A 25,160-nucleotide genomic window follows, 5' to 3' on the forward strand; every position below is an offset into this window, starting at 1 on the left:
AAGGTTTTGCTTATTCCTTTGCAATTAGTTTGGAATTAAGCGCCAAGCGCAAACAATTTTTTTTCGCTCTCGTTTTCCTAGCCGTCGTCGTCTTCCTTGCTTAAGGTCCTAAATGTTCAAACGCTACCGCACCGCTGGCAGCTTTCTTATGTCAGCTGGGTGTCAGCAAATACGTCTACCTTCACTGGTCAGAGGCGAAAATTCACAATCGTCAAGCCTCGTTTCGTCGTCCAAAAGCATGCGTTCCTGAGTGATGGTGTGTCGAATCTACTCACCAACACAATCGGTCCCGTTGCCCTTGGAGCCTAGTGCGCATGCGCATTTGAAGAATGGTGCACGGTTTGTGCAAACTCCAAACTTCTTGTCGCAGTTGTGTGTATTCTCCACGCATTCGTCTATATCTACATCGTGAAAAACACAGAGACATCATTACTTATAATAAAAGCTTGAAAAGATGCTTTCCGCTAAACTATCGATTTTTTATAAAATAACGAAGGAAATTTCAATGTCTTTTCTTTTGTCATCTTCGCAATGTACCAATTGTGATAAAAAATAAGATTCAATTGTTTAGTTTTATAAAGCTATAGCAATATTTTCTATTGAATTGGTAAATAAATAAACAGTTGTTTATAAAAGGTGTTTTATTCATTAGAGAATGAAAACAATAAATGTTTGGCTTTATATATAAAGAAAAGAAAAAAACAGGCGAGTGCGAGCTAGCAGAACAGCGAGGCCTGGGCAAGAAAGTGAATAAATCAACTGATTGCCTTACCCCAGCAGTCAGACCCGTTGTAACGGAAGCCCGGGTCACAGGTGCAGACGAACCCCCCGATGCTGTTAACACAGACGGACAAGCCCTGGCAGCCGTGTGTACCTGCCCGACACTCGTCGATATCTGAAGAGAGAGATAGGTGTCCGCATGGCGAGTCTATTTAAAGGCCAAAGGTGCATTATCTTAACTTGTACCCGAGAGCGCTTGAGCGCAAAACGATACTTCAACTGAGTTTCGACCAATTAAATCTTTAAAGTTATACAAACACTGCAAAATCATGAAATTTGACGTGCATTTTCAGGGAATTTATAAAGTAGTAGCTAGAAACAAAAGTTTTTTTTAAACGTCAACATTATAAAGTTTTAAAAAAATTCGTTTATCGCGTTTTGCGTTCAAAATCTTCATTTAGAGATAAAGTATTACGGCAAAAACAAAAGCCGTGACTGCTGATAAACATAGTAGAAGCTATCCTTTATGAGGACAAATGATTCCCTTTTAGCACGGATGTGTGACGAGTTACAGAGTTCCCTTACCAACGCAGTAGGTGCCGTTTCCTTTGTATCCACGTGAACAATTACACTGGAAGGTACCGTTGAAATTGAAGCATTCCGCGTTAGGATGGCAGTTGTGAGAACCATCGAGACATTCATTAATATCTGTAAATAAAAACTACATTAGAACATTTTGTAGATATAAGCTATTTTCGAACAACCTCTTGAAAACGAGCAAAGGTTTCTTTAATAAAAGGACTGATCAAATGATATCACACTCACCTGAGCAGACGTATCCGGTTCCGTTGTACCCAGGTAGACACGTGCAATAGAAATTCCCCTTTGTGTTGATGCAAGCAGCGTCTTTACTGCAGTTATGTATTCCCAGGGCGCACTCGTCGATATCTAGAGGCAGATAACAAATATTGTGTTTTTCGAGATGTTTTGAGATGCCGAAGTCCAGATGTTTCTTTAACCTAAAATTTTCTTTCTGACTTAGTATTTGTCACCGTTTTCTTTTTTAGGGTATTCCTTTGGGCATACAATTTTGGATTTTTAAAAGTTATGGTTCAGTACCCTACCCCATCCCTTGGACGCAATAAAGACACGTGATTTTGCTTCAGAAAGGGTGAGGTTACCTTTACATGTGAATCCGTCGCCAGAGTATCCACGAAGACAAGTGCAGTTATAGCTTCCCTTGGTATTGGTGCAGAGGGCGTCTGCGTGGCAATTATCCAGGTCGTATGTACATTCATCAGTATCTGGAGTAAATGATAAGATGACATCAACGAGTAATCATTTAAGTTTCTTTAAAACACTAGTCAATATTCAATTGCCTCGTTGACCAATCTTAAATTCTCTTTTTGGACACGATTGAAGCAAATACCTAAGAGTATAAAAATGAACCATAATACAATAAAAACGGGGAAAATATCCCACTGGGTTACAACAGAAGAAGAATAAAAAATTAAAAAGGTAATTACTCGATACGCGATTTTTATATATGGTAGATTTCCCTAAGATAGATAAACAAAAATGACTTTCGTTTAGATTTCTTCATAACTCAATAATTATTTTTGTAATACTAGGGTCTGTTCGTAGAAATTAAAACCTTACCAAAACAGCGAAATCCATTTCCATAGTATCCTTGTTTGCAAGCGCACGTGTATGAACCCTTGGTGTTGGTACATAAAGCATCGCTGTGGCAGGTGTCGATTCCTAAGGCACACTCGTCCATATCTACGTAGATAAGATATCACATAACAGGAATGTGTGGTTTGAGAGAATGTGGTGTTTCTCAAAGTGGAAAATAAAACTTGACATACCCGTACAGTTGACGCCATCGCCGGTATACCCAACCTGACAGGCGCAATAGTATGATCCATTGGTGTTGTAACATATTCCATCACCATGGCAATTGTGAGCGTAGTAAGCATGGTGTGGAGCAAGTGTGGTGTTGTCACATTCGTTAATATCTACAATATACCAAAAAAACAAATTGGCAAAATAAGCTAACAGAAAAATAAAACAACGCCACAACGCTTGATAAACATTAATGAGTTTAACCTTAAGGAACTAACAATCGACAGAGAAAACCCCTTACCAACACAGGTTACACCATCTCCAGAATATCCCACATGACAGGTACAGTAGAATGACCCCTTGGTGTTGGTACAGTTTGCATTTGAGTCACAGTTATGTGTGTTGGAGGTACACTCATTGATATCTAGAGAACAAAAGCATGGTGAGCAATAACCGTGATTGAAAAAAGTAAAATAAGGAAAGGAAACAAATGTTTCCCAGGATATACTTTCAAGTATTCTAAACAAATCAAATCAAAACAAATCAAGTGATTACCAACACACTTGACACCATCCCCGGAATATCCCACATGGCAGGTGCAGAAGAAAGACCCCTTGGTGTTGGTGCAGTTGGCGTCCGAGTGGCAGTTATGCGCGTACTGATCATAGTGATAAGGCGCTAGACTTTTACTATCGCATTCATTTATATCTAGAATACAGAACACAAAGTTAGATAAAAGGTAAAAAAAGTTATTTTGGACATTAGGGTTACATAAAGGTTCCTGATAAGAATATTATCGTGTAAAATACTACAATGTTGACAGAAGAAGTGGGTATACCTTACCGTAAAAGCCTCCGTAAAATGCATAATTTATAAATTAGTGGCCTAGTGCTCGTTTTACAGCAAGTTTATGTTGCTATCAGTGTAACCTTTGAAGCATAATTTTTGCAATAGTATTATAATGAGCAATAATAACGTTTCTGGCCGCTTATTAGAGGTAGGTAAATAACACATTTGAAACTGGATACTAATGGCCCGGTACCTAAATGGGGGTGACCGCTTGATACAGGTTTACAGTGTTTGATTGACGAATATTTTGGGAGTTTTAGAAGTGGACGCTTGAAAGAGGGTGCTGGTTATTAGGGGTTTCACTGCACTGTATATATTACTTATCCTCAAGGTTCTTAAAATGTAAACAACTGCTCACCAATACAAGTGACGCCGTCTCCGGAATATCCCACATGACAGGTGCAGAAGAACGACCCCTTGGTGTTGGTGCAGTTGGCGTCAGAGTGACAGTTGTGGGCGTAGTGACTATGATACGGGGCCAGAGCATCACTTCGACACTCGTTGATATCTGGAGTAAAAAAATGATCCATTATAGAGGTTACTAGAATTGTTTTAAAATAAATTATGCGTATTAAGCATGAATATTTGAACGGTACGCACCAACACACGTGACGCCATCTCCTGAGTATCCTACATGACACGTGCAGAAGAACAACCCCTTGGTGTTGGTACAGTTGGCGTCAGAGTGACAGTTGTGGGCTAAACTTTTGTATCGATCTGATATTGTACTGGGTGTGCACTCGTCGATATCTGCAATTAAATTGAGCTTTAAAAACAAGAATAAAACAGAATAACAAGAGATAGCGTTGACCTTACCGACACAAGAGACACCATTTCCAGAATAACCAAGAAGGCACGTGCAGTAGAACGACCCCTTGGTGTTGGTGCAGTTGGCGTCAGAATGGCAGTTATGGGCGTAGTGACTGTGGTACGGAGCCAGAGCATTTGATCTGCACTCATCGATATCTTAAAAGATATGACTCTTGAATATGCATATTTGTCAAATAAGAACACGGGGAAAATGAATGAAAAGATACTAAAATTTACCATCGCAAATTACTCCATTTCCGGAATATCCGACATGACAAGTGCAGTAGAACGACCCCAGGGTGTTGGTGCAGTTGGCGTCAGAATGGCAGTTATGCGCAAGATGTTTATACCCAGTAGATATGCTATTTGGAAAGCATTCATTGACATCTGTGGATGTTAAATACAAAGGGTCATCTTATTGCATCACTGAAAGAGTGCACTTAATTCAACACACAATCCCATAACTAGTCCTTCATTAATGTAAAATATGCGCATAATAATTATGGAAAATAGTAGATCAAGTAACAGTAAGGTAAATCAAGCGAACAGCATTTGTAAAAAATATTTTGATAAAACATGCAAGTCATAGTAATAGTCAAGATACGAGTGAAGTCACGTGCGGTAATATGGATCAGTGCTGTACTCGCCACGCCTCTGTCACCATGGAAACAAACAGCTGACCAGTCATAACAGCGATAGTTGAATATTAATTCGATGGGAAACTCGTATTCCACATTAGGCTATTATACAATCAATGCTTGTTGTCATGGGGGAATGCGTTACACGAATACAGAAGTGTGAAAGTAGGGAGTTTGCCGATGAAGCTGTCGAGGTAAAGAAGCAAATAGAACGTAAGTAACACAGTCAACAAATCAAATGTCACGCAATCAAATATATCAATGTCACGCAGGTCAATGTCTAGTTATAGTTATAAAAAGGATAAGTAAAAAAAGGTTGCAAAGTCACGTAATCATTTATCAGGCTACCGCAATGTCACTCAGTTGAAGGTCTCATAAAGGTAACACAATAAGGAAATAAGTATGAAAATAAGGAAAATAAAACCAATCATTAAGCCAATCATTATACCGGCACTTGGCTTCGCATCCCTTTTAAAACTATTGCAAAGGTCAACATCAATTGAAGCATGGTGTTTGCCATAAGGGATCATGAAAAAATCTTACCAGCGCAAACCACACCATCCCCGGAGTATCCCACATGACAAGTGCAGTAGAACGACCCCTTGGTGTTGGTGCAGTTGGCGTCAGAGTGGCAGTTATGGGCAAGGTGCTTATAGCGACTGGATATGCCAAGAGGGTGGCACTCATTTATATCTATAGATAGAATAAAAACACAATAAATCAGATATTTATATTGATATATATATATAATATTTTTATATTGAATTTTCGCCTTGGAGAAAGAGAAACAACCCCTTTCATAGTTAAATAAATTGATGATATATTGGTTGGTCATAAATGTCAAGATTAACAAATATTTAAACAGTAAGTCTTACCGACACATGATACTCCGTCCCCGGAGTATCCCACATGGCAGGTGCAGTAGAACGACCCCTTGGTGTTGGTGCAGTTGGCGTCAGAGTGACAATTTTGGGCGTAGTGACTGTGGTACGGAGCTAGAGCTTTACTCTCACATTCGTTGATATCTAAACAAAAATGATTATTAACGTTCGTGATCAAAAGAAAAATACTAAACAAAAATTCCCGCAAATAATGTTTGCTAGCATCTCTGTGAATGTAGTACAAAATTTTAGAAGTAGGCCTTACCGACGAATCATCCCCAGCAAATCCCAAGCGACGCATGCCTTGTTCTTACCGGTGCAAGCTACTCCGTCTCCTGAGTATCCCACATGGCAGGTGCAGTAGAACGACCCCTTGGTATTGGTGCAGTTGGCGTCAGAGTGGCAGTTATGAGCGTAGTGACCGTGGTACGGAGCTAAGGCTGTAGTTTTGCACTCATTTATGTCTGCATAGTACAAAATAGAATCGTTAATATGGCAAAGCCAAAGCGTTGGTCTTACACTCGTTAATGTCTGAAAAAGAAATGATACGTAACGTGTCAAATCGATTAGGCTAAAACGTCTTAACATAATGACCATGCTTAAATTCAATTTTTTGTCCATGAATGGCTCACCTGTGACGCTAAGATACAGTCTTACAAATGCACTTTGTGATTAGAAAAGCTTTTGCATACGTGCGACCTTTCGTTCCTAGCTCTTGACCCGTGAAAATACAGGTAAATCTCTCTTTTCCCTCCCTTCCCTCCCGTCCAGAGTCACGTCATATTCTTTGCTACCCTCACCTTTACTGGGAATTATTCTAAGCTACAGTTTTAGATATATTATAGATTTTACAAATATGTATTTCATAATTATGGATTGTAATAAACGGCTTTGGGTGCTTGTCCTAAGCCAATTAATATCAAGTCTGCCTCCTTTTATGTCTTGCAGGGCAGGGCTCGAACAGCACGAGTTATTATTATAAAAGTTTACCATCAAGCGAGGGAAAACATAAAGTAAATACACTCTACAAACTACTCAAGTTAAACCGTAACGATCAATCTCATACCGACACACGTGACTCCATCTCCTGAGTATCCCACATGACAGGTGCAGTAGAACGACCCCTTGGTGTTGGTGCAGTTGGCGTCAGAGTGGCAGTTATGAGCGTAGTGACCGTGGTACGGAGCTAAGGCTGTTGTTTTACACTCATTTATGTCTGCAGAGTTCAAAGTAAAATGGTTATTATATAACTTACAATAGCTTCAAATAATATCATCAGATCAATGCATATGAAACTAGCGGTTGTAAATTCATGTCCGAAAACAAAGTACAATAATATTAAAAGGGTTAGGGTAGTGTTATCTATAAATTAGTTCTTGGACATGAATTACAACCAAACTAGCGTTGTTCTGGTGATAATAGTAACTGAGGAACAAAAAAAACTATATGTCAAAAACCTATTGCACAGAAAATATTACCAAGGCAGGCCACGCCATCTCCGGAATATCCCACATGGCAAGTGCAGTAGAACGATCCCTTGGTGTTGGTGCAGTTGGCGTCGGAGTTGCAGTTATGGGTGTAGTGACTGTGGTGCAGTGCAAGTGTCGTTGTCTGGCACTCATTAATATCTGGAATAAAATAGATTGATGTCACGCAGTTTTTAAATGTTTTCGAAGAAAATTATAGTAACCTTTACTTTTAACGTACTCACCAACACATGAGACACCATCTCCAGAATATCCCACATGGCAGGTGCAAAAAAACGATCCCTTGGTGTTGGTGCAATTGGAGTCAGAGTGGCAGTTATGGGCGTAGTGACTGTGGTACGGTGCCAAGGAGTTTGAAAAGCATTCATTGATGTCTAAAAGTTTGATCATATATTGTTTAGAAATCGATAGAATTATTTTAGGAAAAGGATAATATATGCAGGCAGCTATTCTATAACAATATGCCATTCCAGCTATAAGCATGCGCGCGCACTCACCATGGGAACCTACCTGAACTACTAGCATGCAGCGCGCGCTTCGTTTGATGTAAGCTTGAGAAAGCGCGCACTGCATTCTGGTAGTTGAGGTAGGTTTCTATGGTTATGAGCGCGCAAACTTATAGCTGGAATGGCCTATTCCAAGTTAAAACCCTGGTTTAATTAGCTGCTTCAAAAGTCAAAAGTATTTAGAATGAAGTAATATCTAAACTACTAATATGTAGCATATACCTAAGCATGTGACTCCGTCTCCCGAGTATCCCGTATGACAAGTGCAGTAGAACGACCCCTTGGTGTTGGTGCAGTTGGCGTCAGAGTGGCAGTTGTGGGCCAAGTACTTGTATCTTTCTGATATAGCGCTAGGAAAGCACTCGTCCACATCTAAAATTGTGATAAAATGACAGGATAAACAAACAAAAAGAAATTAGAGTAGATGGGCTAGATACTGATTAGTCTTTAAACTAGATGTCCTATTTCGGAAAAGCACAATCGAACTATAATGATGCGTAATGTGACAAAAATGGCGTGCACTAGGGTAATTTCCATCACCCGTGAAATAGACTTCAGTGTAAAACACTTTATTACGCTCTAATTCCTTTGTTCTCTTTTGTTTTCCTTGACTATTACTCTATGAACATCACATTTTCTTTCACAGGTTAATGGAAACCACTCTATGGAAACAGAGTAGTTGAAATGTTACAACAAAATGCAAAGAAATTACTTACCAAGGTATATCAATAGGCAATTTCAAGTATTTTATTGTAACATTTTTACTAGTGATAAGACAACTCGGATCAGGAGCAGATAATTACTATCTACTGGTACACAAGATTTACAACTATTACTCCAGACAAAATCATCTAGGGATGTAAGAATATTAATGATACATACCTTAACACGTTCCATAATTGAACAATCAAACTCACCGACACATGTCACGCCGTCTCCTGAATACCCCACATGACAAGTGCAGTAGAACGACCCCTTGGTGTTGGTGCAGTTAGCGTCAGAGTGGCAATTATGGGCGTAGTTACCGTGGTAGAGGGCTAAAGCTGTGGTCTTACACTCATTGATATCTATACATGAAGATGGAAAATATGATCTAAGTTGTGTTCAATTGCGACTTTGGAAGGACAAGGAAATAAGAATACATTATACAGCACATACCAACACAAGTAACACCGTCTCCCGAGTATCCCGTATGGCAAGTGCAGAAGAACGATCCCTTGGTGTTCGTGCAGTTGGCGTCAGAGTGACAGTTATGAGCTAAATGCTTGTAGAGATCAGATATTGCATTTGGGAAACATTCATCGATGTCTGAAAGGGTTGCAAAGAAGTTCATCAAAAATTATTCAGCAAATCAAAATGTTTACAAAAGTCTATAAATGATTTCATTTTACCGAGGCATGTCACCCCGTTTCCAGAGTATCCCACATGGCAGGTGCAGTAGAACGACCCCTTGGTGTTGGTACAGTTGGCGTCAGAGTGGCAGTTATGGGCGTAGTGACTGTGGTACGGGGCCAGGGCGTTGTCTTTGCACTCGTCGATATCTACAAATAGTGAGCCCAAAATAGCTACAAAAAATATTTTTATTGAAACTCGAGTGTTGTTGTTATACCTATACATACCGATACAAGTAACACCATCTCCGGAATATCCCACATGACAGGTGCAGAAGAACGACCCCTTGGTATTGGTGCAGTTGGCGTCAGAGTGACAGTTATGAGCGTAGTGACTGTGGTATAGGGCTAAAGTTGTAGTCTTGCATTCATTAATATCTGTTGAGAAAAATTACGGGTATTCCTTGGTGTTACGGGAGCTTTGTTTTTGGTGCTCAAGGCCTTTGTATTTCATTGTCTCGTTCTAAGGTCTTTGTTTTTGGCTTTTGTTCCATTGTGGTTTTGGTGCTGGTGCTCCGTAACACCAAGAAACTACCGAAATTACGTTTATTGCAGTATAGTCAGTAAAGTAAGGTAGTAAGCAATAAAGCATACAAATAGACTAACCAACACAAGTAACGCCATTTCCTGAGTATCCCACATGGCAGGTGCAGTAGAACGACCCCTTGGTGTTGGTGCAGTTGGCGTCAGAGTGGCAGTTTTGAGCTAAATGCTTGTAGCGATCGGAGATGGCGTTTGGAAAGCACTCATCGATATCTGAAGAAATAAATGCAAAACAAGTTGGACCGAGTAATGAAATAATATTCCTGGTAAACTTAGAGCCTTTCTCACCGGTGCAAATTACTCCATCTCCGGAGTATCCCACATGGCACGTGCAATAGAACGACCCCTTGGTGTTGGTGCAGTTGGCGTCAGAGTGACAGTTGTGGGCGTAGTGATTGTGGTATGGGGCCAAAGCGGTGTTTTGACACTCGTTGATATCTACGATATCAGAAAGAGAAAATCACATCAGTAGTAATATGTCATGCATTCTTGATACAAGACGCCAGAAAAAGGGATAACAAAAAAAATCCTAACCTGTACAAGCAACGCCGTCTCCTGAGTATCCCACATGGCAGGTGCAGTAGAACGACCCCTTGGTATTAGTGCAGTTGGCGTCAGAGTGGCAATTGTGCGCCAGATGCTTGTAACGATCAGATATGGCATTTGGAAAACACTCATCGATATCTAAAATAAAGAACGAAGATTACTTTTAGACAATCCGTAACCAAAAAGGACATTCAGAAAGAAGTTATTGGTGGAATAGGTGTGTTGCTATACTGATATTCGCCATGGGCACAATGGTAATGATAGCGACAGTGCAGAAAGCATGTATTATAGATTGTCTTGTTGTACTTCTATTCCCAATGGTGTGAATCAGCTCTGGACACAAAAGTAAGTGTTAGTAGTGCATAAGAAACAAATATGTTATTGAAGTTATTGATAATCGAATACAAGAAGAAAAAAAGATGGGAAGCTGTTCCTTTTTTTAGGTGTTAAGTCGGGAGACTTGACAAAAGAAAAGTACCAATAGATTGAACAGCAAATTTAGCTGAACAAGAAACTAAAACCAGCATTGATTCGGTATCTTCGTGCTGTCACGATTATCACGTACAACGTGAAACAGAATACGCAAAGCAATGTCGGTTTTGGATTACTTTGGATCAGGAGCTCTATAGGGACTCAATTAAACTCTATAGCACGAACAACAAACATGCACAAAATAAAACATAACACCTTTATACTTCAAAATTGCTAGAAATGACTCACCTTATCTTAGATCATTCGATTCGAATACAGCAGAAGAATATAAACTCACCCATACAAGTCACTCCGTCTCCGGAATATCCCAAATGACAAGTGCAGAAGAACGAACCCTTGGTGTTGGTGCAGTTGGCATCAAGATGGCAGTTATGGGCGTAGTGACTATGGTACGGCGCCAAAGCGTTTGTAAAGCACTCGTTGATATCTTTGAAAGGGGGAATTACTAGTTACCTTATCTTAACAAAACATTCCTTTTTTTCATTTCATGGCGAAAGAAAATCAAATTCTTCATAATTTAATAGTAAAATATATTCTTACCAAGACACGTAACACCGTTTCCAGAATATCCCACATGGCAAGTGCAGTAGAACGACCCCTTGGTGTTGGTGCAGTTGGCGTCGGAGTGACAGTTATGGGCGTAGTGCCCGTAGAACGGGGCAAGGGCGTTTGGGAAGCATTCATCAAGATCTGTTACGCGAACATCAAGTATTGTGACAACAATATATAGGAAACGGCAATGTTTTTTAAATGTAGTTCTCACCAGAGCATAGCACACCGTCTCCAGAGTACCCTATATGGCAAGTGCAGTAGAACGACCCCTTGGTGTTGGTGCAGTTGGCGTCAGAGTGACAGTTATGAGCGTAGTGGCCGTGGAATGGGGCCAGAGCCGTGGAATTGCATTCGCTTATATCTGATAATATAAAAATAGCATCGGCGGGGTTAATATCTCTTAACGATTCTATGTTTCATATGTTCTTAACGTGAAACGATCAGTTTAATCGGCCCTGCTGTATTGACTTCCCGGTCAGTCCTTTTTAATGTTTTGAAATTTGTTATTCGTTGTTAAAGCAAAGCAACATCGGTTAATAAATTAATCAAATTAAATCAAATTTGACAGTAAGAACAAAACACAGTTCACATGTTTGTTTTACTAGCCTTATTTTAAATGTTATATTAAACAAAAGAAAGAAAAGAATAATATACTTTTTTCTAATCTTACCTAAACATGTGACTCCATCTCCGGAGTACCCCGTATGGCAAGTGCAGTAGAAAGACCCCTTAGTGTTAGTGCAATTGGCGTCAGAGTGACAGTTATGGGCGTAGTGGCCATGGTAGGAAGCCAGACCAGCGACATTGCATTCGTTAATATCTATAAGAGTTTAGTATATAAAAAAGTGATTTACTCGAAAAGGTTAAAAATTAACAAACAAACAAACAAACAAATAAATATATAAATAATCAATTGGATTGCAATTTACCGACACAAAGAACGCCATCACCAGAATATCCCACATGGCACGTGCAGTAGAACGACCCCTTGGTGTTGGTGCAGTTTGCATCGATGTGACAATTATGTGCGTAGTGATTATGAATTGGCGCCAAAGCAGACGTGTGGCATTCGTTTATGTCTAGAAAAAGTTACAATTTGCATATCAAGACACTAATTGGAAGTTAACCATCTAATAAACGATAACGAGAAATAATATCTTGATAAACATGATGATAAATAATAACCATTTTTACATACCAACACAAGTGACACCGTCTCCTGAGTATCCCGTATGACAGGTGCAGTAGAACGACCCCTTGGTGTTGGTACAGTTGGCGTCGTAATGGCAATTGTGCGCGTAGTGACTGTGATTCGCAGCTAAAGTATCTGTCCGACATTCGTTGATATCTAATAATGATAACATGAAGAGTAATAAGACCATGTCAGACTTTCTGAAGATTCTTAAAAATTTGAATCCAGAGTCATTTTAAGTCGAGCAAATATGGAGTACTTTTGAATTATTTTGGACTGACACTTTGAAGTACAGCACATACCGACACAAGTAACGCCATCTCCGGAATATCCCACGTGGCAAGTGCAGTAGAACGATCCCTTGGTGTTGGTGCAGTTGGCATCAGAATGGCAATTATCGGTATTTATTGCACACTCATCAATATCTAGATCGGTACAAAGCAACCTTTTTAAGGGTACATAACATGAGAAAGGTTTATCAAGTACAGCAATAAGCAGCATGATTTTAGTTACTGTTCACTTAAAGCGAATTTCACGCTTTAAATAAAACAACTAAGTATTATGTGCACACAGCGTTAAAATATTTTACTGATATTCGCCAAGTTTGTACCATGCAAGTAAGCGTGACTCTTATCAAGTACAGCGGTCCGGAAAAATATCAGAAAATGACATTATACTTGATGAGGCCAATGCTACTAATATATGCGCTGGGCTTTATTACAAGTACAGTTCACTAAACAAAGAGAAGCGAAGCCTTGCTTGAACAAAATGAGATACTTGAGATCAAAGTGGATCAGGAGCTGGGAACTTTATACTAAGATCAAGTATTCGACACTTACGTATTCCATTGAGCTTTTTTTTCGCTTAAGAAAGAAGGTCAGAACATACAAATTGCAAATTTCACCACACAGAAACAAGATATAAGCAACGGTTTTAGTTTAAACAGACAGTGTTTACGATAATTGTACAAAGGAAACCAGTAATAAAATAAACTTACCGATACACATGACGCCATATCCTGAGTATCCCACCTGGCAAGTGCAGTAGAACGACCCCTTGGTGTTGGTGCAGTTGCTGTCAGAGTGGCAGTTGTGGGCGTAGTGACCGTGGTACGGAGCTAAGGCTGTAGTTTTGCACTCATTTATGTCTGGAGATTTAACAAAGATCATTAGCACCCCACTAATTTCTTTATCAACGCATGTTAACATTTAAACAAAATGTTAGAGCTTTCATTTATCGCTGGAGACTGTAGATTAACTAGAAGATTTAGTCTTAAGGCACTGCCTTAATTATTGTTATACTACAAAACACTTTAAAGTTCTAACTCATCCAAATACGACACGTCAACACCTATTTTAAGGTGTTGACGTGTAAAATTGGCCTAACCTTTAACAAATGAAGTTAATATACGTACCGACACAAGTCATACCATTCCCGGAATATCCCACATGGCAAGTGCAGTAGAACGACCCCTTGGTGTTGGTGCAGTTGGCATCCGGGTGGCAGTTATGGGCGTAGTCGCGGTGATACGGGGCCAATGCGTTGGCGTTGCACTCATTTATATCTTAAAACAAAAGACAAATATACAATTGAGCTATAGTAGAATTAAAAATGGTAATAAATGGGTAACCATTACAACATAATTTTTTTACGGCTAGCATACCAAATAACGCAGTTTGTGTTGACCTCTGTGGTTGTCATTTTTAAAGGAAAATAGTCAAAACAGTTTGAAAATTACCAAGAGCTGCGATATGTTTCGCCAGTTAGAAAAGATAATCACTTCCTTTTTATAGCTCACCATCACAAATGACGCCATCTCCGGAATATCCCACGTGGCAAGTGCAGTAGAATGACCCCTTGGTGTTGGTACAGTTAGCTTCAGAGTGGCAATTGTGCGCGTAGTGACTGTGATATGGAGCAAGCGCGGTGGAGTTGCACTCTACAATATCTTTAAAAAAAACAGGCCATATTAACTTTTTTTTTAACCTGGTCAAACAAAGGCATTCATAATCATCTGGGCATACCGACACAGGTAACTCCGTCTCCGGAGTATCCCACATAGCAAGTGCAGTAGAACGACCCCTTGGTATTGGTGCAGTTGGCGTCAGAGTGGCAGTTATGGGCGTAGTGGTTGTGAAATGGGGCCAAGGCGGTGTTGTTGCACTCGTTAACATCTTAAAACAAAAGACAAACATACAGCTAAGCTAATGTATAATCAAAAAATGGCAATAACTGGATAACCATCAAGACATGTTTCCTTTGAAGGCAAGCTCACCAAAACAAATGACTCCGTCTCCCGAGTACCCCATATGGCATGTGCAGTAAAACGACCCCTTGGTGTTGGTGCAGTTGGCGTCAGAGTGACAATTGTGCGTGTAGTGACCATGGGTTAACGCCAATGCGTTTGCGTGGCATTCGTTGATATCTGTCAAAATAATCATTTAAAAATAATTAGCAACATAAAAGTCATACAACGACAAATCAAATATGCCTACTTTGTAAGCGTTATCTATAGGGAAAACCCTCCTCACCTTCACACGTGACGCCATCTCCCGAGTATCCCACGTGGCAAGTACAGAAGAACGATCCCTTGGTGTTGGTGCAGTTGGCGTCAGAGTGGCAGTTATGGGCGTAGTAACTATGATTTTTTCCAAGTTCGTCGACCCTACACTCGTCGATGTCTAAAAAGAAGAGCCAAATGGAAAACAAATTTCATAGAGAAATCTTTGAAAAAATATCATGTTCAACTCACCAATACAAGTGACTCCATCCCCGGAGTATCCCACATGGCAGATGCAGTAGAACGATCCCTTGGTGTTGGTGCAGCTGGCGTCAGAGTGGCAGTTATGTGTACTAGTAGCGCATTCATCAATATCTGCAGAGTCGACATTTATTTTAAAGTTTCATAAGTTGTGCTCTCACCACAAATATGGAAGCAAGAAAATTTGTCCTCCGCAAAACACTTAACTTAAGCAATTTACATTAATGCAAATGTACCAAAAACATGTTTTAGCCTGGAATTTTACAACATATACACGACTATTGTTACTACAACACTATTTACTATTATTATTATTATTATTATTGTTAAAAGCATTGTAAAAAGTTCACGTCGTGTTTATGTTCTAAAATATCGATATTCGCCATTTACCTACGGGCTAGCATACAGCCTGTTTTAAGAATTTGTGGGAATCTTCTCACACCATGCGTATCACAATTCAAGCGATATTGCAAACCATTCGATGTATCAATGCAACAAAATGCAAGCAAAACAATACAACACATTTTTTATAGCATGCAACAAGATTGATTCGAGTTCTGAAATGTACAGGATGGGTTCATTACAAAATGAGGCGAGAGCCTGACAATATCAAATCTCTTTGTTGACCTCTTCACATGCAGTAAAGTGAATAACCACAAAAGCTTATCTTAACCAGCGCATTCATGCATTTTATCTTACCTGCACGTACTTATCGCGGTCAAGCAGTTATGCAAGGATTGAGGTTACCTTTTTAATTAAACTTTTCAAGCATTTTACATAATCGAAACATGCATTCCACGCAAGGACTCAAAATTAACAGGGAGGGGGGTATAACAAGAGGAAAATCGATTAACACTTGGTTCAAGTTGTATGTTGTACGCCGTGCAAGATGGTGAACAAAGACGAGTTGTGCAATGAAATGCCATGCCTTGAATTCAGATGAAATACACTCAGTTTACTTGTTACTGCAGCAAGACAGGCACTGGAATTGAGGAATATTGTATGTGATAGATATAGACAGACAGATTTGAAAGGACTGAGGCCGAGGGTATGCGAGGATACTGTTTCAAGATTAAAAGTGTTCAAGCATGATCATCGCGCACTCAGAAAACGAAAACAGGCTACGGACCATGGGCCAGGCTACGGTGAGAATACTTTCGCGTATATATAATTTGATTGTGAAAGAAATAGAAAAAGAACACAAAGTGGCGTGGAGCATGCAAGCAAGACAACTAGTCTAAAAAAAGAAATGTCACACTTACCAGGTATATGAAGAAGCTCAATCCAACAGGAGCCCTGTATAGCCACACTCAGAATATGGACGTACTTATGACAATATATTCCTTACTAAATATGTAAAGAACTACCCTACATGGCGAATATCAGAGACTACAGTACTAACTAACTGAGAAAAGAGCAATTAACAAACTAACCAACACATGTCACACCATCTCCGGAATATCCCACATGGCAGGTGCAGTAGAATGACCCCTTGGTGTTGGTGCAGTTGGCGTCAGAGTGGCAGTTATGGGAGTAGTTGCTGTAGACTAATGCCAATGCATCGGGCTTGCACTCGTTTATATCTAGAAATAGGGATCAAAAACCAATTTTAACCTAGTACAGCAGCCACCCGATATCCAAAATAGAATTGGTACGCACTCTCTCCATGAAAGAATAACTTACAACATAGGAGCATAGAAACACTACTTAGTAGTTAGAGTCACCTGTACAAGTAACACCGTCTCCTGAATATCCCACATGGCAGGTGCAGTAGAACGACCCCTTGGTGTTGGTGCAATTGGCGTCGGAGTGGCAGTTATGGGCGTAGTGCCCGTGGTACGGTGCCAATGCAGTAGTTTTGCACTCGTTGATATCTGCATTACAAGACAGTAGTTAGGAACTGAAAAATTGTCTGCCAACAATAGGTTATGATCAAGCAAATTTTAACTCTTAATTTCAACTATTTTTCCACCAACCTACCAATACAAATGACTCCGTTTCCCGAGTACCCTGTGTGACAAGTGCAGTAGAACGACCCCTTGGTGTTGGTGCAGTTGGCGTCAAAGTGGCAGTTATGGGCGTAGTGGCTATGATTTGCCGAGAGAGCAAAGGGATTGCACTCGTTGATGTCTAAATGGAGATAAGTAAAATTTATAACTGTACTTTCAGAGGAAAATATGAGTTCAGATACTTGGAATCTGCGCTATTATAGACGTAACCTCTTTATTATATTGGGCGTAGTGGCTGTGATATTGGCCTAGCGCAATGGTGCGACATTCGTTGATGTCTAAACGACAAAAAACACAGCGGTCTTGTACAGCATAAATTTTATTCTAAATATATGATTATTTCGCTTTCCCAATTGTAACATCTATTGGAAATGTAATTAGAAAACATTAAAATATGGTCTAGCATACATTTTTCTATTTCGTCACAGGCTATACAATACAATCAAATCATGATAACCTTTTATCAAATACGATCTATCTTGTTACAAATGCATTTTCTGATAAAAATTCTAAGTACATTAAAACTCGGGTTGAACCGGCAACAATCAATCTCTTACCCACACACGTGACTCCGTCTCCGGAATATCCCACATGGCAGGTGCAGTAGAACGACCCCTTGGTGTTGGTGCAGTTGGCGTCAGAGTGACAGTTGTGGGCGTAATGACCATGGTATGGCGCGAGCGCCGTAGTTTTACATTCGTTGATGTCTGAAAAAAGATACGCAAGTTTCAATTGAATATCGGTAAAAGTAGCCAGCGTTGAGGCTGAAACAGCAAGGCAACGCTTGCCACACAGGCTTCGGTAAATGCAAAACATAGCGACACAAAGCATTCTTTGTACATCATTGCTTTGCGTTTTGGTATTATTTTTTGTGCTATCGCTAATGTGAAATTGTGCGGAAAGCAGGTGCTTTCAAATGAATGGAACTTCCTTATGGCTGACGTACATAATCTACTCACAATCTCTAGCTCTACTGTATACAGTGCGTGGCTACGAGACCGTCTAGTCCCTGGGTTCCTGTGACTGGTTTAACTCAAGCCACAAGCCCAATGTACTTACCTACACATGTATTTCCGTCCCCTGAGTATCCCACATTGCAGGTGCAGTAGAAAGACCCCTTGGTGTTGGTGCAATTTGAGTCAAGGTGGCAGTTGTGGGCGTAGTGACCGTGATATACGGTTAATGCTGTGGTATTACACTCATTGATATCTGATAGCAAAAGATGATGACTATTAGCTTAGTGTTTGGCAGCACTCATAAAGTCTCATAAAGGCGATTTACGAAAATGGTTGAGTCATGGGCATGTTTGAGTTAAGTTGTATAAAACAAAAATAAAGAAACATATCATATCAAATAGTTTACCATGCATACATACCAACACAAATGACTCCGTCTCCCGAGTACCCAGTGTGGCAGGTGCAGTGAAACGACCCCTTGGTGTTAGTGCAGTTGGCGTCAGAGTGACACTTATGGGCCAAATGCTTGTAGCGATTGGAAATAGCGTTTGGAAAACACTCATTAATATCTGTGAAACAAAAACAGTGTTACATACTTCTCAAGTTGTTTTATTGCGTACTTCTTATGCCCATCCGCTCGCATCAATTAGCGTACAAAAATCCACTGTTTGAAAATAGATTTAAAATCACTTACCAACACATGAGACTCCATCTCCTGAGTATCCCACATGGCAAGTGCAGTGAAACGACCCCTTGGTGTTAGTGCAGTTGGCGTCATAGTGACAGTTGTGGGCGTAGTAACTGTGGTTTGAGGATAGTGCCGAAGGGCGGCATTCGTTGATGTCTGAAAAACAGGAACAAAATCAAAATCCGTGTGGAAAAAGAAAATATATAGAAAATATAAGACCCAACAAGATAAAAAGGACAAAAAAAAGCAATACAGCAAATTCTTTACAGAAGAATCAAGGTACAAAAGTGCTCGGATGGTTTACTGTAACACTCATATAATGACTCGTACTCACAAAAGAATTGGCTGTATTACAAACCAAATAGGGATTTTAACAGTAACATATAAAACAAAGTTTAAAATCAGTATGGATCAGGAGCGACAGTTCGAAAGTAGGCCACGACGTTTCTACAAAGTAGAATTACATTAGTTGGTAATTAACATATAAATCACATTCCATTAGAAACACGCACGAAAAGGACAAACAAACAGGAATTCACTTGTAGGTTACCTTCAGGCGCAATAAACCTACCCACGCACGTAACACCATCTCCGGAATATCCCACATGGCAGGTGCAGAAGAACGACCCCTTGGTGTTGGTGCAGTTGGCGTCGGAGTGGCAGTTATGGGCGTAGTGACCGTGGTTTGAGGATAGCGTTGATGGAGGACACTCATTAACATCTAAAATATTTACCACCAGGTCAAAATATGTTATTGTTTTATTAATAGAAAGGATTGTAATGGAGTAATTCATAATCTGGGGAAAAGCAAAAGTACAGCAATTAAACAGGATGTTTTTTCCTTTGTCTATTTGATTTCAGATTCTAAGGCAAAATAGTCAGATTTAAAACAAGTAGCTTTTTGAAAGCTTCCACTTGTTGTTAAAAGAAAACTGTCTGACTTTCTCTTAGCTGTGAGCACTAAACCCAAATATTCTAAAACCTAATGCATATCATTACTATCCAACTTACTCAATGTAGACGTAATTTTGACAAGCGCTTTGGACTTCAGCACATACCGATACAAGTGACGCCATCTCCGGAATATCCCACATGACAGGTGCAAAAGAACGACCCCTTGGTGTTAGTGCAGTTGGCGTCAGGATGGCAGTTATGGGCGTAGTGACTGTGGTACGGAGACAAGGTTGTGGTTTTGCACTCGTTGAGATCTAACACATTTGATAAAAAATGAAAACACAAAGTCAAATATATTCCGTGTAACAATATTAAAGTCTAATAAGTTAAAGTACCCACCAACGCAGGTGACACCATCCCCGGAATATCCCACATGGCAGGTGCAGTAGAACGATCCCTTGGTGTTGGTGCAGTTGGCGTCAGGATGGCAGTTATGGGCGTAGTGACTGTGGTTTGCAGATAACGTTGATGGTTGACATTCATCGAGATCTATAAAATAGAAGAGCTAATGTTCATGGTTACATTCTCATCCGGGCTTACACTAGTTCTTTGCAGAATATTGTATCCCTGCTTTTAATGTGGCATAAGAGGGCTTTCACATGTTAAACGGCAAGGCCAAGGGTTCGAATCTTGAGCACTATTGTACTCTCCAGATGGGCTTCTCAGCCTAATAAAAGTTTGTATTCTGCTAAGACGATTGTCCTTGATAAACACTGTAAGACGTGATTTCTTTTGAGAGTAGAAAAAAAATATTGATTTCTGAGGCAATACACCAAAAACTGGAAATCGAATCTGCCAGTTTTTGGTGTATTGTATTCATTGTTCTGGTACGAGATCGCGACAGTTTAGGCTTTTTGATTCTATTCGTATTGATTTCTGAGGCAAAGTGCAACACAGATAACCACACCTTACGGTTTTCACAACCAGCCACAGTTAATACTAGCAATTCATGACTCTCTTTCTTTCTATATATTATAAATGAAATTCTGTTAGTTTTCTTTTTTTTTTCCTACCTGGATATTAGCATTTGTTGTTGTTTTGTGGTTCATATTTAATTGCATGAGACATTTCACAGACCTACCAGTACACGTGACGCCATCTCCTGAATATCCCACATGGCAGGTGCAGTAGAATGACCCCTGGGTGTTGGTGCAGTTGGCGTCAGAGTGACAGTTATGAGCCAAATGCTTGTGATCCCCAGACAAAGTTTCAGAGTTGCATTCATCTATGTCTAAACAGATTAAGGAAATCATAGGTGAAATAGTTCTTTGATTGCGCACGAGTAAGAATAAGATTAGAGCTTACCAGTACAGTTCACGCCGTCTCCGGAATATCCCTTTTCACACGTGCAGTAGAACGAACCCTTGGTGTTGGTGCATTGAGCATGAGGGTGGCAGTTATGTCGGTAATGGCTGTGTGCAGGCGCAAGCGTGCTCGCATCACACTCGTTAATATCTGAAGTAAAGATAAAGGTTATTTTTCAACCATGAAAGTATTCTTGGAATAATTTTTTTTATAAAAATTCTTGTTACTTTTACAGCGCGACCGGTGAAAATGTGAACACCGGAAGTATGTATGGAATGTTTGTTCCGACCAATCACCCGCGAGATATTCAAACAACAAACCATTTGTCATGTGTCCACACGTCTCAGTGTCTGAATTCTCGAGTCTGATTTGTCAGAAGACCATGTTTTAGGTGTTCACGGTTTAACCGGTTGCGCTGTAAAAATAAAGTGAAATACCTACCGACACAAGACACTCCATTCCCGGAATACCCCACATGGCAGGTGCAGTAGAACGACCCCTTGGTGTTGGTGCAGTTGGCGTCAGAGTGACAGTTATGAGTGTAGTTTTTGTGAAAACTCGTTAATTTGCTCGGAGAACATTCATCAATGTCTGAAGACATTTAATTCGAGAATATGGATGTCAGATAAATCGAGGTAAAGAACTGTATGTCATTCATATACTTGAATAGTTAATTTCGTCACCATGCATATTTGTGTTTTAGTTTCTGGTCTTTTGTCCAGTTTTATTTTAAAATTTGTTGATTAACAGTATAGCAGTAGAAACATTATCATTATATAAGAAGGGCCTTTGGTATACAATTCAGCCGGAGAGAGGATATTGCATAATAACACCTGTATTTAAAGTGTCTTGGCAATTACCATCCAAGGAGTTAAGTCATCCGCCGATTCAGTCGTCTGATGTTACAGATTTAAAGAGTGAACAAACATACTTCGGAGTCAATGTAATAAAAAAGACGAGTTTAAGAAAAAGAAGGAAAGAAAGAGGGAAAAACATGGGAAAAAGGGACAAACACAAAAGGAATAGAAGGTGACAAAAATTTCATGAAAAATAGCAATAAAAGAACATATTTTCTTTAGTATTACCTTACCACGTCGTGTGCTGTCTTTTGCAGAGTTTTAACGTCTGTTTATCAGGTTGCAATCGTTGTCATTGTCAGTATTATGTAAAATCTTTTAATGTTACGCACAACATGTCTATGATACACTGAGTAAGCTAAAAAAAGCACATCTTTATGATGTTCAGGGCTGGGTAAATCCACTCTCCCGTGATAAGTACCTGCACAGAGGACTCCCGTCCCGGAGTACCCAAGGTTACAGACGCAGTAGAACTGGCCACCTGTGTTAACGCAGAAAGCATCTACGTGGCAGTTGTGAAGGCCCAGCGTGCATTCGTTCAACTCTGTATCGTGGACGGGGTATAATTAATACTGATACATCAACAGCTACATACTTGGTTTAGTTTCCCTGAAAATCAGTCTGGACAACTTTACAGAATTGGTGTTAGTAATTGAGACACAACCAATGTCCTTATTGCTTAAAGTGCATTGAGCTTATGAATTGAGTGCAATATGAATAAATAACTTGTTATGAGTTGGACTTGATACAATTGAGAGGGGATAGATTGGAAATTTATAAAAAGTGTTATAAAATGTTTGTACTTGGTTAAATTAGATTACTAAAGTCGACGTCTGAAATACAGGGGAACTTCCCTGATCTACGGATCCACTGCAAATGAAGGCATCAAATGAGAGGCGGGTTACTCAAGGTTTACCATTATCAGCTAGCATGACATATGCATGCAACTTATTCCTTTAACACACAACAACTTGGTTATCTTAATCCGAAGGTTCTGCTTCTGAAACACTTTAACACCAATTAATAACCTTCCTGCGTTGTGAGTCCAAACGAATAGGATATAAGCGTATAGCAGCATTCCAACATGCACGAAAAAGGCGCCATTCTGCCAGCTAAATAACACAGCCTACCCATGCACGCGACTCCATTTCCTGAGTATCCCTTATGGCAAGTGCAGTAGAACGACCCCTTGGTGTTGGTGCAGTTGGCGTGTTGGTGGCAATGGTGGGCGTAGTGGCTGTGGTACGGAGCAAGTCCATTAGACTGGCATTCGTTTATGTCTAAAAGAGATAAAATAAAAGCAAAATCAATGGAAATCGGCTTACCGAACTGCCGGGACAGAAGTATGTTGTTCATCAACAAGAGGTTTGAGAACAGGTTGAAAATCGTGATCTTTTCAACCGCCACTACAGTACAGTAGAACTGGCATGAACGGAGATGGGGGACTTATTATATAAGGAATCTATTAACGCAAGCAAATCTCAGGAATCAAAAGAAAAAGAGATCTAATCATTAAGTCCGGGATAGGCTAGTTCTACAGTATTTCGACCTGTTTCCACCCCTTTTCGCTGCCAAAATCCTACGAAATCAGTATCGTGAAATATCTTTCCCAAACTTAAAATTATTAATGCATGCATTAGCCAATGAGTGGAGAGAATATGGGTCACATGCATGTGTCTTGATACCCAATGAAAACCCAGATGAACATCACTATTGATTTGGATATGTGATTCAAACCACTAGTCATGTTTATCTGGGTTCTTATTGGATATCAAGATCCATGCATGTGACTTATATAGAACAAAAACATCAATGACAACTTAATTTATCATAATTTCAATCACACAATTGGGCAATTGGTTAAATCAAGGAAACTAAATCAAGCCTAGGAAACAGCAGGTAGTCCTACTTTTTTTTCGTTTACAATTATGTTAGCCTCATAATTTGAAAATAAATAATGCAGAGTGTAAAATTGAACTTAAGCCTTGGTATACTTTATTACACTCCGACTCCAAACGGCCGCAGACGGCCTCGTGCTTTCATTTCTCTCGGTGTTTGGAATCCCTGATGAAACACTCGCACTCGTTTTTCATATATTACATTAAACAATTAAATCGTCAATAAAAAAGACAAAACACACAGAAAAGAAACCCTTACCAAGACAATCAACGCCGTCTCCTGAATATCCCACATGGCAGGTGCAGTAGAACGACCCCTTAGTGTTGGTGCAGTTGGCGTCAGAGTGACAGTTATGTGCGTAATGGCTATGGTACGGTGCCAAGGCTTTAGTATTACACTCAATGATATCTACACACACAAAAAAGACAAGTGTTAGATTAGATCACAAATACCGTAAATGACCTAATAAACGGCCTCTATATAAAGAACGCCTCTGATCTAAGGAACGCCCCCCTTAAGCGTACAAGTTTGTAATGAGCGCCCCTCTCTAATAACGCCCCTCCCCTCCCCCGCTCCCTTCCCTGCCAGCTTAAAACAAACGACATAGGACTTCCGGAAATCGAAATGGTAATTTGATTGCCTTATTGCTTAAATCAACACTGGAAAGCGAGTAGCGTCTTGTTCAATGTCAATTATCAAAATAAGGGTACCGCTTTCTAACGTTCCCGATCTCATTGCTTAGGATGTCAGCTATTTTATTTCGTTTTGTACTCGCAGTGTAGCATCCAGGAATAAAGCCTACTTCTCGTTTCTGTTTACCGCATACTTGCACCGTTAAATCATGCATTCGTCGCACAATAAACACTTGCTACGCAGGCTAAAATTTAAAGTGGCTGAGACTAGAACCCCACTGCACTTGGGCAGGGCCGTAGCCAGCATGAGGCAAATGAGGCACTCGCCTCGGCAAAATTTTGATGTTTAGTGTTTCACAATTAAAAAGTATGAGATAAAACACCTGCTTTTGTTGGATTTATCATCCAGTGGCTAACTTTGCCCCGGTAAAATTTTGATTCTGGTTACAGGCCTGTTGGATATTTGTTATATTTTCATAGTTTGTAAAGAACGCCCTTATCTAATTATCGCCTCCTATCTAATACCCCCCCCCCCCCCCCACACACACACACACACTCGGACCATCCAAATTTAATAGGTCATTTACGGTATGTACATTATATAACTTTAATATAACATGAGAATTGCACTGACTATCATTTGACAA

At 39.9% G+C, this 25,160-nt stretch overlaps 1 protein-coding gene across 4 annotated transcripts in view; it reads right to left on the minus strand.

Moving 5' to 3' along the window:
• The window catches only part of LOC5519284 (fibrillin-2), a 69,338-nt gene that overhangs the window by 14,310 nt on the left and 29,868 nt on the right, over positions 1-25,160 (minus strand). For 2 of the 4 annotated variants that reach the window (XM_032364097.2, XM_032364100.2), the window contains 57 exons: positions 24,140-24,289; positions 23,113-23,262; positions 22,404-22,526; positions 21,567-21,716; positions 21,126-21,275; positions 20,902-21,051; positions 20,160-20,309; positions 19,925-20,074; positions 19,438-19,587; positions 18,873-19,022; positions 18,598-18,747; positions 18,282-18,431; positions 17,780-17,929; positions 17,194-17,343; positions 16,938-17,087; positions 16,647-16,796; positions 15,205-15,327; positions 14,984-15,133; positions 14,728-14,877; positions 14,477-14,626; positions 14,251-14,400; positions 13,867-14,016; positions 13,450-13,599; positions 12,755-12,877; positions 12,459-12,608; positions 12,190-12,339; positions 11,931-12,080; positions 11,472-11,621; positions 11,249-11,398; positions 10,986-11,135; positions 10,205-10,354; positions 9,959-10,108; positions 9,734-9,883; positions 9,356-9,505; positions 9,128-9,277; positions 8,895-9,044; positions 8,654-8,803; positions 7,959-8,108; positions 7,455-7,604; positions 7,222-7,371; positions 6,810-6,959; positions 6,058-6,207; positions 5,738-5,887; positions 5,406-5,555; positions 4,462-4,611; positions 4,231-4,380; positions 4,015-4,164; positions 3,773-3,922; positions 3,121-3,273; positions 2,867-2,989; positions 2,589-2,738; positions 2,380-2,502; positions 1,902-2,024; positions 1,546-1,668; positions 1,306-1,428; positions 773-895; positions 276-401 (listed from right to left, as the gene is read on the minus strand). In XM_032364097.2, coding sequence (XP_032219988.2) covers positions 276-401; positions 773-895; positions 1,306-1,428; positions 1,546-1,668; positions 1,902-2,024; positions 2,380-2,502; positions 2,589-2,738; positions 2,867-2,989; positions 3,121-3,273; positions 3,773-3,922; positions 4,015-4,164; positions 4,231-4,380; positions 4,462-4,611; positions 5,406-5,555; positions 5,738-5,887; positions 6,058-6,207; positions 6,810-6,959; positions 7,222-7,371; positions 7,455-7,604; positions 7,959-8,108; positions 8,654-8,803; positions 8,895-9,044; positions 9,128-9,277; positions 9,356-9,505; positions 9,734-9,883; positions 9,959-10,108; positions 10,205-10,354; positions 10,986-11,135; positions 11,249-11,398; positions 11,472-11,621; positions 11,931-12,080; positions 12,190-12,339; positions 12,459-12,608; positions 12,755-12,877; positions 13,450-13,599; positions 13,867-14,016; positions 14,251-14,400; positions 14,477-14,626; positions 14,728-14,877; positions 14,984-15,133; positions 15,205-15,327; positions 16,647-16,796; positions 16,938-17,087; positions 17,194-17,343; positions 17,780-17,929; positions 18,282-18,431; positions 18,598-18,747; positions 18,873-19,022; positions 19,438-19,587; positions 19,925-20,074; positions 20,160-20,309; positions 20,902-21,051; positions 21,126-21,275; positions 21,567-21,716; positions 22,404-22,526; positions 23,113-23,262; positions 24,140-24,289 — 8,286 coding nt within the window. The remainder of the gene's footprint in view (positions 1-275; positions 402-772; positions 896-1,305; positions 1,429-1,545; positions 1,669-1,901; positions 2,025-2,379; positions 2,503-2,588; positions 2,739-2,866; positions 2,990-3,120; positions 3,274-3,772; positions 3,923-4,014; positions 4,165-4,230; positions 4,381-4,461; positions 4,612-5,405; positions 5,556-5,737; positions 5,888-6,057; positions 6,208-6,809; positions 6,960-7,221; positions 7,372-7,454; positions 7,605-7,958; positions 8,109-8,653; positions 8,804-8,894; positions 9,045-9,127; positions 9,278-9,355; positions 9,506-9,733; positions 9,884-9,958; positions 10,109-10,204; positions 10,355-10,985; positions 11,136-11,248; positions 11,399-11,471; positions 11,622-11,930; positions 12,081-12,189; positions 12,340-12,458; positions 12,609-12,754; positions 12,878-13,449; positions 13,600-13,866; positions 14,017-14,250; positions 14,401-14,476; positions 14,627-14,727; positions 14,878-14,983; positions 15,134-15,204; positions 15,328-16,646; positions 16,797-16,937; positions 17,088-17,193; positions 17,344-17,779; positions 17,930-18,281; positions 18,432-18,597; positions 18,748-18,872; positions 19,023-19,437; positions 19,588-19,924; positions 20,075-20,159; positions 20,310-20,901; positions 21,052-21,125; positions 21,276-21,566; positions 21,717-22,403; positions 22,527-23,112; positions 23,263-24,139; positions 24,290-25,160) is intronic. The other 2 variants (XM_032364099.2, XM_032364101.2) reach the window with 2 other exon arrangements.

Source organism: Nematostella vectensis, chromosome 10 (assembly GCF_932526225.1).
Source record: "Nematostella vectensis chromosome 10, jaNemVect1.1, whole genome shotgun sequence".
NCBI lineage: Eukaryota > Metazoa > Cnidaria > Anthozoa > Actiniaria > Edwardsiidae > Nematostella > Nematostella vectensis.